The 12,096-nt window shown below is 37.6% G+C and overlaps 1 protein-coding gene across 4 annotated transcripts in view; it reads left to right on the top strand.

Annotated features, from left to right (window-relative positions):
- The window catches only part of ZNF106 (zinc finger protein 106), a 98,870-nt gene that overhangs the window by 78,169 nt on the left and 8,605 nt on the right, over positions 1–12,096 (top strand). For all 4 annotated transcript variants that reach the window (XM_077127572.1, XM_077127569.1, XM_077127570.1 and 1 more), the window contains 2 exons: positions 11,114–11,305; positions 11,786–11,848. In XM_077127572.1, the coding sequence (XP_076983687.1) occupies positions 11,114–11,305; positions 11,786–11,848 (255 nt within the window). The remainder of the gene's footprint in view (positions 1–11,113; positions 11,306–11,785; positions 11,849–12,096) is intronic.

Here is a 12,096-nt window from a genome sequence, read left to right as displayed (position 1 = left end):
ACCAGCCACAGGGTCCCCTCAAGCCGCGGCAGCTGACGCCCCCACTACGCGCGGCCCCTGAACCAACAGAGAGAATTGGATCCGAAATCCCCAGGCCGCGGATATCGGTGACTGGGGGAGACCCATTCCAAACACTTGAGACAAACGTGTGCCACGTGCGCCACCTACTGGGCAAGATAAGAAAAACAGATCCCAGAGACTTCACAGAAAAATCTTACAACCTTGCTGGGTCCGACACCCAGAGAAATCTGAATAAATGCCCAGACGCCAGCAGCAGAAGATAACTGTCCACGCTCAAAAGATTGAGAATATGGCCCAGTCAAAGGAACAAACCAATAACTCAAATGAGATACAAGAGCTGAGACAACTAATGCTGAATATACGAACAGAAATGGAAAACCTCTTCAAAAATGAAATCGATAAATTGAGGGAGGACATGAAGAGGACATGGGCTGAACATAAAGAAGAAATAGAAAAACTGAAAAAACAAATCGCAGAACTTATGGAAGTGAAGGATAAAGTAGCAAAGATGGAAAAAATAATGGATACCTACAATGATAGATTTAAAGAGACAGAAGATAGAATTAGTGATTTGGAGGATGGAACATCTGAATTCCAAAAAGAAACAGAAACTATCGGGAAAAGAATGGAAAAATTTGAACAGGGTATCAGGGAACTCAAGGACAATATGAAGCGCACAAATATACGTGTTGTGGGTGTCCCAGAAGGAGAAGAGAAGGGAAAAGGAGGAGAAAAACTAATGGAAGAAATTATCACTGAAAATTTCCCAACTCTTATGAAAGACCTAAAATTACAGATCCAAGAAGCGCAGCGCACCCCAAAGAGAATAGACCCAAATAGGCGTTCTCCAAGACACTTACTAGTTAGAATGTCAGAGGTCAAAGAGAAAGAGAGGATCTTGAAAGCAGCAAGAGAAAAACAATCCATTACATACAAGGGAAACCCAATAAGACTATGTGTAGATTTCTCAGCAGAAACCATGGAAGCTAGAAGACAGTGGGATGATATATTTAAAATACTAAAAGAGAAAAACTGCCAGCCAAGACTCCTATATCCAGCAAAATTATCCTTCAAAAATGAGGGAGAAATTAAAACATTCTCAGACAAAAAGTCACTGAGAGAATTTGTGACCAAGAGACCAGCTCTGCAAGAAATACTAAAGGGAGCACTAGAGTCAGATACAAAAAGACAGAAGAGAGAGGTATGGAGAAGAGTGTAGAAAGAAGGAAAATCAGATATGATATATATAATACAAAAGGCAAAATGTTAGAGGAAAATATTATCCAAACAGTAATAACACTAAATGTCAATGGACTGAATTCCCCAATCAAAAGACATAGATTGGCAGAATGGATTAAAAAACAGGATCCTTCTATATGCTGTCTACAGGAAACACATCTTAGACCCAAAGATAAACATAGGTTGAAAGTGAAAGGTTGGGAAAAGATATTTCATGCAAATAACAACCAGAAAATAGCAGGAGTGGCTATACTAATATCCAACAAATTAGACTTCAAATGTAAAACAGTTAAAAGAGACAAAGAGGGACACTATCTACTAATAAAAGGAACAATTAAACAAGAAGACATAACGATCATAAATATTTACGCACCGAACCAGAATGCCCCAAAATACGTGAGGAATACACTGCAAACACTGAAAAGGGAAATAGACTCATATACCATAATAGTTGGAGACTTCAACTCACCACTCTCATCAATGGACAGAACATCTAGACAGAGGATCAACAAAGAAATAGAGAATCTGAATATTACTATAAATGAACTAGACTTAATAGACATTTATAGGACATTACATCCCACAACAGCAGGATACACCTTTTTCTCAAGTGCTCATGGATCATTCTCAAAGATAGACCATATGCTGGGTCACAAAGCAAGTCTTAACAAATTTAAAAAGATTGAAATCATACACAACACTATCTCGGACCATAAAGGAATGAGGTTGGAAATCAATAATAGGCAGAGTGCCAGAAAATTCACAAATACGTGGAGGCTCAACAACACACTCCTAAACAATGAGTGGGTCAAAGAAGAAATTGCTAGAGAAATTAGCAAATACCTCGAGGCGAATGAAAATGAAAACACAACATATCAAAACTTATGGGACGCAGCAAAGGCAGTGCTAAGAGGGAAATTTATTGCTCTAAATGCCTATATCAGAAAAGAAGAAAAGGCAAAAATGCAGGAATTAACTATCCATTTGGAAGAACTGGAGAAAGAACAGCAAGCTAACCCCAAAGCAAGCAAAAGGAAAGAAATAACAAAGATTAGAGCACAAATAAATGAAATTGAAAACAATAGAGAAAATCAATAAGACCAGAAGTTGGTTCTATGAGAAAATCAATAAGATTGATGGGCCCTTAGCAAGATTGACAAAAAGAAGAGAGAGGATGCAAATAAATAAGATCAGAAATGGAAGAGGAGACATAACTACTGACCTCACAGAAATAAAGAAGGTAATAACAGGATACTATGAACAACTTTACGCTAATAAATACAACAATTTAGAGGAAATGGACAGGTTCCTGGAAAGACATGAACAACCAACTTTGACTCAAGAAGACATAGATGACCTCAACAGACCATCACAAGTAAAGAAATTGAATCAGTCATTCAAAAGCTTCCTAAAAAGAAAAGTCCAGGACCAGACGGCTTCACATGTGAATTCTATCAAACATTCCAGAAAGAATTAGTACCAACTCTCCTCAAACTCTTCAAAAAAATCGAAGTGGAGGGAAAACTACCTAATTCATTCTATGAAGCCAACATTACCCTCATACCAAAACCAGGCAAAGATATTACAAGAAAAGAAAACTACAGGCCGATCTCTCTAATGAATATAGATGCAAAAATCCTCAATAAAATTCTAGCAAATCGTATCCAACAACACATTGAAAGAATTATTCATCATGACCAACTAGGATTCATCCCAGGTATGCAAGGGTGGTTCAACATAAGAAAATGAATTAATGTAATACACCATATCAACAAATCAAAGCAGAAAAATCACATGATCATCTCAATTGATGCAGGGAAGGCATTTGACAAGATTCAACATCCTTTCCTGTTGAAAACACTTCAAAGGATAGGAATACAAGGGAACTTCCTTAAAATGATAGAGGGAATATATGAAAAACCCACAGCTAATATCATCCTCAATGGGGAAAAATTGAAAACTTTCCCCCTAAGATCAGGAACAAGACAAGGATGTCCACTATCACCACTATTATTCAACATTGTGTTGGAGGTTCTAGCCAGAGCAATTAGACAAGAAAAAGAAATACAAGGCATCAAAATTGGAAAGGAAGAAGTAAAACTATCACTGTTTGCAGACGATATGATACTATACGTCGAAAACCCGGAAGAATCCACAACAAAACTACTAGAGCTAATAAATGAGTACAGCAAAGTAGCAGGTTACAAGATCAACATTCAAAAATCTGTAGCATTTCTATACACTAGTAATGAACAAGCTGAGGGGGAAATCAAGAAACGAATCCCATTTACAATTGCAACTAAAAGAATAAAATACCTAGGAATAAATTTAACTAAAGAGACAAAAAACCTATATAAAGAAAACTACAAAAAACTGCTAAAAGGAATCACAGAAGACCTAAATCGATGGAAGGGCATACCGTGTTCATGGATTGGAAGACTAAATATAGTTAAGATGTCAATCCTACCTAAATTGATTTACAGATTCAATGCAATACCAATCAAAATCCCAACAACTTATTTTTCAGAAATAGAAAAACCAATAAGCAAATTTATCTGGAAGGGCAGGGTGCCCCGAATTGCTAAAAACATCTTGAGGAAAAAAAACGAAGCTGGAGGTCTTGCACTGCCTGACTTTAAGGCATATTATGAAGTCACAGTGGTCAAAACAGCATGGTATTGGCATAAAGACAGATATATCGACCAATGGAATCGAATAGAGTGCTCAGATATAGACCTTCTCATCTATGGACATTTGATCTTTGATAAGGCCGTCAAGCCAACTCACCTGGGACAGAACAGTCTCTTCAATAAATGGTGCCTAGAGAACTGGATATCCATATGCAAAAGAATTAAAGAAGACCCATATCTCACACCCTACACAAAAGTTAACTCAAAATGAATCAAAGATCTAAACATTAGGTCTAAGACCATAGAACAGTTAGAGGAAAATGTTGGGAGATATCTTATGAATCTTACAATTGGAGGCGGTTTTATGGACCTTACACCTAAAGCAAGAACACTGAAGAAGGAAATAAATAAATGGGAACTCCTCAAAATTAAATACTTTTGTGCATCAAAGAACTTCATCAAGAAAGTAGAAAGACAGCCTACACAATGGGAATCAATATTTGGAAACGACATATCAGATAAAGGTCTAGTATCCAGAATTTATAAAGAGATTGTTCAACTCAACAACAAAAAGACAGCCAACCCAATTACAAAATGGGAAAAAGACTTGAATAGACACCTCTCAGAGGAGGAAATACAAATGGCCAAAAGACACATGAAGAGATGCTCAGTTTCCCTGGCCATTAGAGAAATGCAAATCAAAACCACAATGAGATATCATCTCACACCCACCAGAATGGCCATTATCAACAAAACAGAAAATGACAAGGGCTGGAGAGGATGCGGTGAAAGAGGCACACTTATCCACTGTTGGTGGGAATGTCAAATGGTGCAACCACTGTGGAAGGCAGTTTGGCAGTTCCTCAAAAAGCTGAATATAGAATTGCCATACGACCCAGCAATACCATTGCTGGGAATCTACTCAAAGGAATTAAGGGCAAAAAACTCAAACGGACATTTGCACACCAATGTTTATAGCAGCGTTATTTACAATTGCAAAGAGATGGAAGCAGCCAAAATGTCCATCAACAGACGAGTGGCTAAACAAACTGTGGTATATACATACGATGGAATATTATGCAGCTTTAAGGCAGGATAAACTTATGAAACATGTAATAACATGGATGGACCTAGAGAACATTATGCTGAGTGAGTCTAGCCAAAAACTAAAAGACAAATACTGTATGGTCCCAATGATGTGAATTGACACTCGAGAATAAACTTGGAATATGTCATTGGTAACAGAGTTCAGCAGGATTTAGAAACAGGGTAAGATAATGGTTAATTGGAGCTGAAGGGATACAGACTGTGCAATAGGACTAGATACAAAAACTCAAAAATGGACAGCACAATAATACCTAATTGTAAAGTAATCATGTTAAAATACTGAATGAAGCTGCATCCGAGCTATAGGTTTTTGTTTTGTTTTGTTTTGTTCTTATTATTATTACTTTTATTTTTTTTCTCTATATTAACATTCTATATCTTTTTCGGTTATATTGCTAGTTCTTCTAAACCGATGCAAATGTACTAAGAAACGATGATCATGCATCTATGTGATGATGTTAAGAATTACTGATTGCATATGTAGAATGGTATGATTTCTAAAAAAAAAAATGGTCAGCACAATACTGCCTAATTGTAATGTAATTATGTTGGAACGCTGAATGAAGCTGCATCTGAGCTATAGTTTTTTTTTTGGTTTGTTTGTTTTTTTCTCTTATATATTTTTGTACTTTTTATTTTTATTTTTGTTTTCTCTCTGTGTTATCACTTTATTTCTTTTTCTGTTGTCTTGCTATTTCTTTCTCTAAATCGATGCATATGTACTGAGAAATGATGATCATACACCTATGTGATGATATTAAGAATTACTGATTGCATATGTAGAATGGAATGATTTCTAAATGTTGTGTTAGTTAATTTTTTTTAATTAATAAAAAAATAAAAAATAAACCTATGAGGAAAGTAGTATTATTATTACCCCCTTTACAAACTGAGGTTCAAAACTGAGTTCAGAACCACTGATTTGTTGTTCTAGTTTGCTAGTTGCCGGAATGCAACACACGAGAAACGTTTTGACTTTTAATAAAAGGGGATTTATTTTGTTAGTTCTTTAGAGGAAAGGCAGCTAACTTTCCACTGAGGTTCTTTCTTACGTGGAAGGCACAGGATGGTCTCTGCCTGCCTTCTCTCCAGGCCCCTGTGTTCCAACAACTTTCCCTGGGGTGACTTCTTTCTGCATCTCCAAAGGCCTGGGCTGAGCTGCAAGTGCTGAGATGAGGAATGCCGAGCTGCTTGGCTGTGCTATGTTGCGTTCTCTCATTTAAGCACCAGCCAATTAAGTCAAACGTCACTCATTGCAGCAGACACGCCTCCTAGCTGACTGCAGATGTAATTGGCAACAGATGAGGTTCACGTACCGTTGGCTTATGTCCACAGCAACAAGACTAAGTATGCTCACCTGGCCAAGTTGACAACTGAATCTAACTAACACATTTGTCATTACATTTTATGCATTTCCCCAAGATAAAAAAATAGAGTGTTAGAGCCAAGATTCAAACTTAGGCATTTGATTCCAGAGCCCTAGCTTTTAAGCACACCACTATACTTGCTGGAAGTTATGAAAAGAATACAAAGGCCAGACAAGTGGCTGGTATAGAAGACTCATTTGTAGTGTTTGCCAAAAGTATGGGAGAAATAAATGAGCAATATTGAAGAATAACAAAGCCAAATAATGCTTTTCTTCACAAAAAAAAAATAGGTCTATGTGTGATATGTGAGGAAAGAAAATGTTATAGAAGTATGTCATGGAGAGATTAGAAGAAAAGCTGAGAGACTAAATTTAGACCTGATATGTAGGGCAAGTATAATAAAGTGAAAAAAGAACAAAGGAGGGGCTAAAGCTAGTGCTGTAGGGAATGTCCTAGGAAATGGACAGAAAATTGATGAAAGCATTTCCAGGTAGCAACAAGGGTCCATGTTGGGAACGATCAATAGATGAGAATCAAAAATTGTACTGGAAAGTCTGGGCTGATGATGATAACAACTTTGAACCAGACAAGGAGTCTAGTTTTCTTAGAGAGTGTAGCAGAGGCAGGTGGAAACCAATAGACAAGATGAATTGGGAGGTGTTAAATGGTAGCTTTGATGTGAATGAAGTACCTTTTACTGAAATTCACTATTTTTTCCTTTGTTTTCTTTAGCATATTAGTCATAATTATTTCAAAGTCCCTATTCTGATAACACCAGTATATCTGGATCACCTGTGAATATATTTCTATCATTTACTTTTTCCTCCTAGCTTTTGTTCATTTGATTTGTTTGTTTGCATGCTGGTAATTTTTTTTTTTTTAAATACTTCCAAACTCTAAGGACAGTTAGAAAAATAAAACAGACCCCGTACAGAGAAATCCAACATACCCTTAACTCCCCAGAAACCTAGATCCACCAATTTTAATATTTTGCCACATTTGCCATATCATTCTTTCTTCCATCAATCTATTTATCAATCCATTTCCTGAACACTTGAGTATACGCTGTATGTGTCATGCTCCTTGAACACTTAATACTGCCATGTGCATTTCCTAAGAACAAGAATATTCACTAATGTGACCACCTTAAGTGCAGTTCTCAAGTTTAAGAAATTTAGCATTGCTATAAAGTTTACAGTCTAAATTCCAATTTTTTTTTAATGTCCCTTTGAACCTTTTTTCTTCCTTTACTAGATCCCACCTAGGATCATCACACTTAATTACACTTAATTGTCATTGTCTCCTTAGTTACTCTTTGTTTTTTTAACCATGGGAACATATATGCAACAAACTTTTCCATCTCAACCCTGCCCATGCTTGACATTCATTGGGATTAAGCACATTCATGATATTGTAGTACCCTCAGTACCTCCCATTATGAAAACTTTTCCATCTCCCCAAACAGAAATCTTACACTCATGCATTATTTCCCTATTCTCTCTGCTCCCTACCCCTGACAAACTGTACTCTAATTTCTGTTTCTCTGAGTTTGCATATTCTTCAGTATTTTCTTTAAAGTTAACTTGAGGCTTGAATTTAACTTCCTGAATTTATAATAATCTCGAATACTTTGATGCCAATTTAGCTTCAATAGTATACACAAACTACATTCCCATATCCCTCTGTGCTGCCACCATTATCTAGTTCTTGTCACAGTTTATAGGCTTATACATTATGAGTTCAGAACCACTGATTTGTCATAACATTTTGTTTTTGTTTTTGTTTTCTTGGCATGTGCAGGCTACGGGAATCGAACCTGGGTCTCCCACATTGCAGGCTGAGCTACACTTGCACTGCCCTGTCATTATATCTTATGCATTTGCCTTTTAGATTCTGTGGGAGGTAAAAAGTGGAGTCACAAACCAAAAATAGAATAGTACCAACATTTATATTTACCCATGTCATTACCCCCACTGAAGATACTTATTTTCTTCATGTGCATTTGATCTATTGTCTGTTGTCCTTTCCTTTCAATGTGCCGAACTATCTTTACCATCTCCCATAAGGTTTCAGTTTTTGTTCATCTGGAAATGTCATAGTCTCTGTCTCATTTTTGAAAGATAGTTTTGCCAGATATGGAATTCTTGGTTGGAAAGTTTTTTGCTTTCAAAACTTTAAATATGCCATCCCACTGCCTTCATGCTTCCATGGTTTCTAATGAGAAATTGGCACTTAACCTTATTGTGTCTCCCTTGTATATGACGTGCTGCTTCTCTCTTGCAGCTTCCTGAATTCTCTCTTCATCATCGACACCCAGCAGTTTGATTATAAATGCTGCAGTGTGGTCTATTTGGGTTTATCCCGTTTGGAGTTCATTGAGCATCTTAGATGTGAATATTTATGTTTTTTGTTAAATTGGGGAAGTTTTCAGCCATTATGTCTTTGATTATTCTCTCTGCTCCTCTCTCTTCTCTTTCTGGGACTCCCGCAGTGAGGGTTTTGTGAGTCCACAATGCGTGGGCTTGATGGTGTTGCACAGGTTCTTCAGGCTTTTTGTGTGCTTTTTTTTCATTCTTTTTTCTTTTTGCTCTTTAGACTGTAGGATTTCAATTGTCTTACCTTCAAGTTGTCTGGTTCTCTCTTCTCCCAGCTCCAATCTACTGTTCAACCCATCTAGGGAGTTTTTAATTTTTGTTACTGTGGTCTTCAGCTCTATTTGGTTCCTTTTCATAATTTCCATCTCTCCATTGATATTCTGTTTCATCTTTCATTTTCCAGAGTTCCTTTAATTTTTGTCCATATTTTCCTTTACCTTTTGAGCATATTTAGGGCGATTTGTTTAAATTCTTTGTCGCGTATGTACCAAGTCTGGTCCTCCTCATTGATGGTTTGTAATGCTTTAATTTTTTCCTTTGCCTGGGCCATTGCTTCCTGTTTCTTTGTATGTTTTGTAAACGTTGGCGATACCTGAGCATTTTGGTATTTTACTATGTTATTGGTGTTTAATGCTCTGTGGTATCTGTTCCTTAAGTTTCTATTCAGCTATTGTTATGACAGATTTATGAATGCCAAGAGCTAACAAAAAAAAAGAAAAGGAAGAAAAAACAGAAAACACCTTTCCCAGTCAGATCGCTATATTGTTAGTTTAGAGAATAACTCCAGGTCAAGACCTAAAAGCCTTCCTGATCCTTTCTGTGCACGCATCTTGTCTTTGGCATGTGCACGTGGCCCTAGGAATTCCCCCATGCATGTGGATGCAAACGTCTTCTCTTCTGTAGGAAACAGTTTTCTTATAGTCCTGACATAGCACTGTACATCCTATAGCAGGTAACACTTTGCCTCAGACAGCAGACTTGACTGCTCTCCCCCAGCATTCTGTAGGAGAGTTCGGTAGAAATACATAGGGCAAGTTCTAAGACTATGAGTCCCTCAGGCCACTAACAAACCGATTAGGCCAAACATACGTTCACCCAGTATATATGTGTATTACGTTACTCTCTCTAGAAGCAGGAGCAGGGATCTGCCCTGGAGTATGGTCAGCCCTGTGCCAGGCCCGTGAGGGGTGGGAAGGAGCCTGCCAATCTGGCAGGAAATCCTATCACCTTTAAGTAGCCTTTTCCTTGATTTGGTATTTTCCCTGGTAACTGCATTCCTTTGGCTGTTTTTGCTTGTTCAAAGTTTCTTTGGGGGGAATGGAGCCCTGAAGTATCTTATTCTGGCATCTTGATTGAGGCAGGGTCTGCATGCCAGTAATTTTTTGTTGAATGTTGGGCATTATGTAAGAAAAACTAGAGGCTTAGGTTTGTTAGGGCTGGGCTTTTTCTGGTTTGTCTATACTTTGGAATGTTGTGCTTCTGGCTTTTCAGCAGAAAGCCAGGGCTATTTACCAGAGCCTGTCCACTACTGGGCCCTGAACACCAATCAGTCTCCATCTCCCCAACACCCCAAGATGGCTGAATTGTTGCTTATCTTGCCATATGTACAGCAGCTGCTTTCTGCTTGGTTTCTTGGAGTTTTAGTCCATTCATATACCTAAAATCACTTTTTAGTGGTTTTGGGACGTGGAAGATTTCATGAACAAGACTGACAGGGGAATGAAAGAAGCAATGCTGAAATCTGAGCTAAAGGGATGTTTTGGGATTTAGGATGTGACCATTCACACTTTAAAACTGATAAAAAGACTTCTCTAGTGCTCTAAGTGATGTGGTAAGAGATGGTGGAAATGGTAGAAGCATTAGTCATAAGAACATCAGAATAACCAAAAAAGGTGGAGAATGTGAGACTCTTAATGAAATTACCCAAGAAAGTAATTCCCAATACAGATTTTTGGAAACAGCAAAAGAAATAGATTGCACAGATTTTGGAAGACAAAAAATCAGTGAAACCGTGCTGGCATGGAAAACATACCCGAGGATGGGAAAAAAGGTTGATCCTTCATTATCATTCACTTAAGGGAAGGACGAGAAAGCATAAAAGAGAACCAATTTCTAATTAGGATGAGGATAGTATGGGTTGAAGTAAGAATGTAAGAGTCTGCCCCATTGGAGCAAAGCATGTCATGAGCACAGCAGAAAAAGTTAGACTGGGAATGACAGAAATTGGGAGGCTAAGGATGGAGTGGGCATGAGAGTTTTTAAGTACAGGAATAGAATTGAGAGTTTATATCCAGGCAGCAATTTTTGGTTTGTTTGTTTTGAGGTTTTCCAGCTAAGTGGCTTTTACTTCATATGACCATGGTTTATTTTTCAGAACAACAAACGACTCGAGATCTTTGAATGCCATGGTCCTCGGGCTGTCAGCTGTCTTGCCACAGCTCAGGAGGGTGCCCGAAAGCTGCTGGTTGTGGGATCTTATGACTGTACCATTAGTGTACGTGATGCACGGAACGGACTGCTCCTCAGAACTCTGGAGGGCCATAGCAAAACCATTCTTTGCATGAAGGCAAGTATGATTGTAAGAGTACAGGAATTGTTGAGCAAATGGAAAGGTTTTAAATGACATTTCCCATTTGTTTAGCATGTTATTTAGAACACAGCCATCTTGAAAAGAGCAAGGAAATTGCAATCCCCCTCTTTACACTCGGGTCACTAAGTGATGTGCTATTTTTTAACATATTAATTAATAAACAATAAAACATAAACACATAATAAGACATAAAAACATTTTTATTATAAAATGTCTTCATATTCTGTTGCCTTTCTGGAATACATCATAATCATTTTGATGAGGCAACAAATCAAATAACCCTTGATCAGTTCATCAGAGTGCGTGGTGGCAGGGAGTAAGTTGTCTGAGAATTATACATATTGCAAGCTCATCTCACAATAGGAAGGGAATTAGAATTTGACAATGTTCAATTCAAGTTACAGAGGAAACTGAGAACCATACACTGACTCAGACTTACTAACATTTTTCTTTAAGGTGGTGAATGACCTTGTGTTCAGTGGCTCCAGTGATCAGTCTGTCCATGCCCACAACATTCACGTAAGCTGGGTTGACTCAATGTAATCAAATCTGTGATGGTATTATAGATCGAAGGATTCCTCTGACCTCTTACAATTTAAATTAAGCCTTTTACCCAGTGAAGGGTTTAATAAGAATCCCAATGCATAAATTCTTGGGTATTAATTGAGCACCCTAGAAATTATGACCTCATCAAAAATTCTAATGGGGACACATTTAAAATTTATCTAAAATTTAATTGAATGCCTCACTTAAAACCTGAGGTAAAT

This window comes from Tamandua tetradactyla, chromosome 14 (assembly GCF_023851605.1).
Source record: "Tamandua tetradactyla isolate mTamTet1 chromosome 14, mTamTet1.pri, whole genome shotgun sequence".
NCBI lineage: Eukaryota > Metazoa > Chordata > Mammalia > Pilosa > Myrmecophagidae > Tamandua > Tamandua tetradactyla.
Note: the sequence above shows the minus strand (reverse complement) of the source record. Positions and strands in the feature narration are given on the sequence as shown.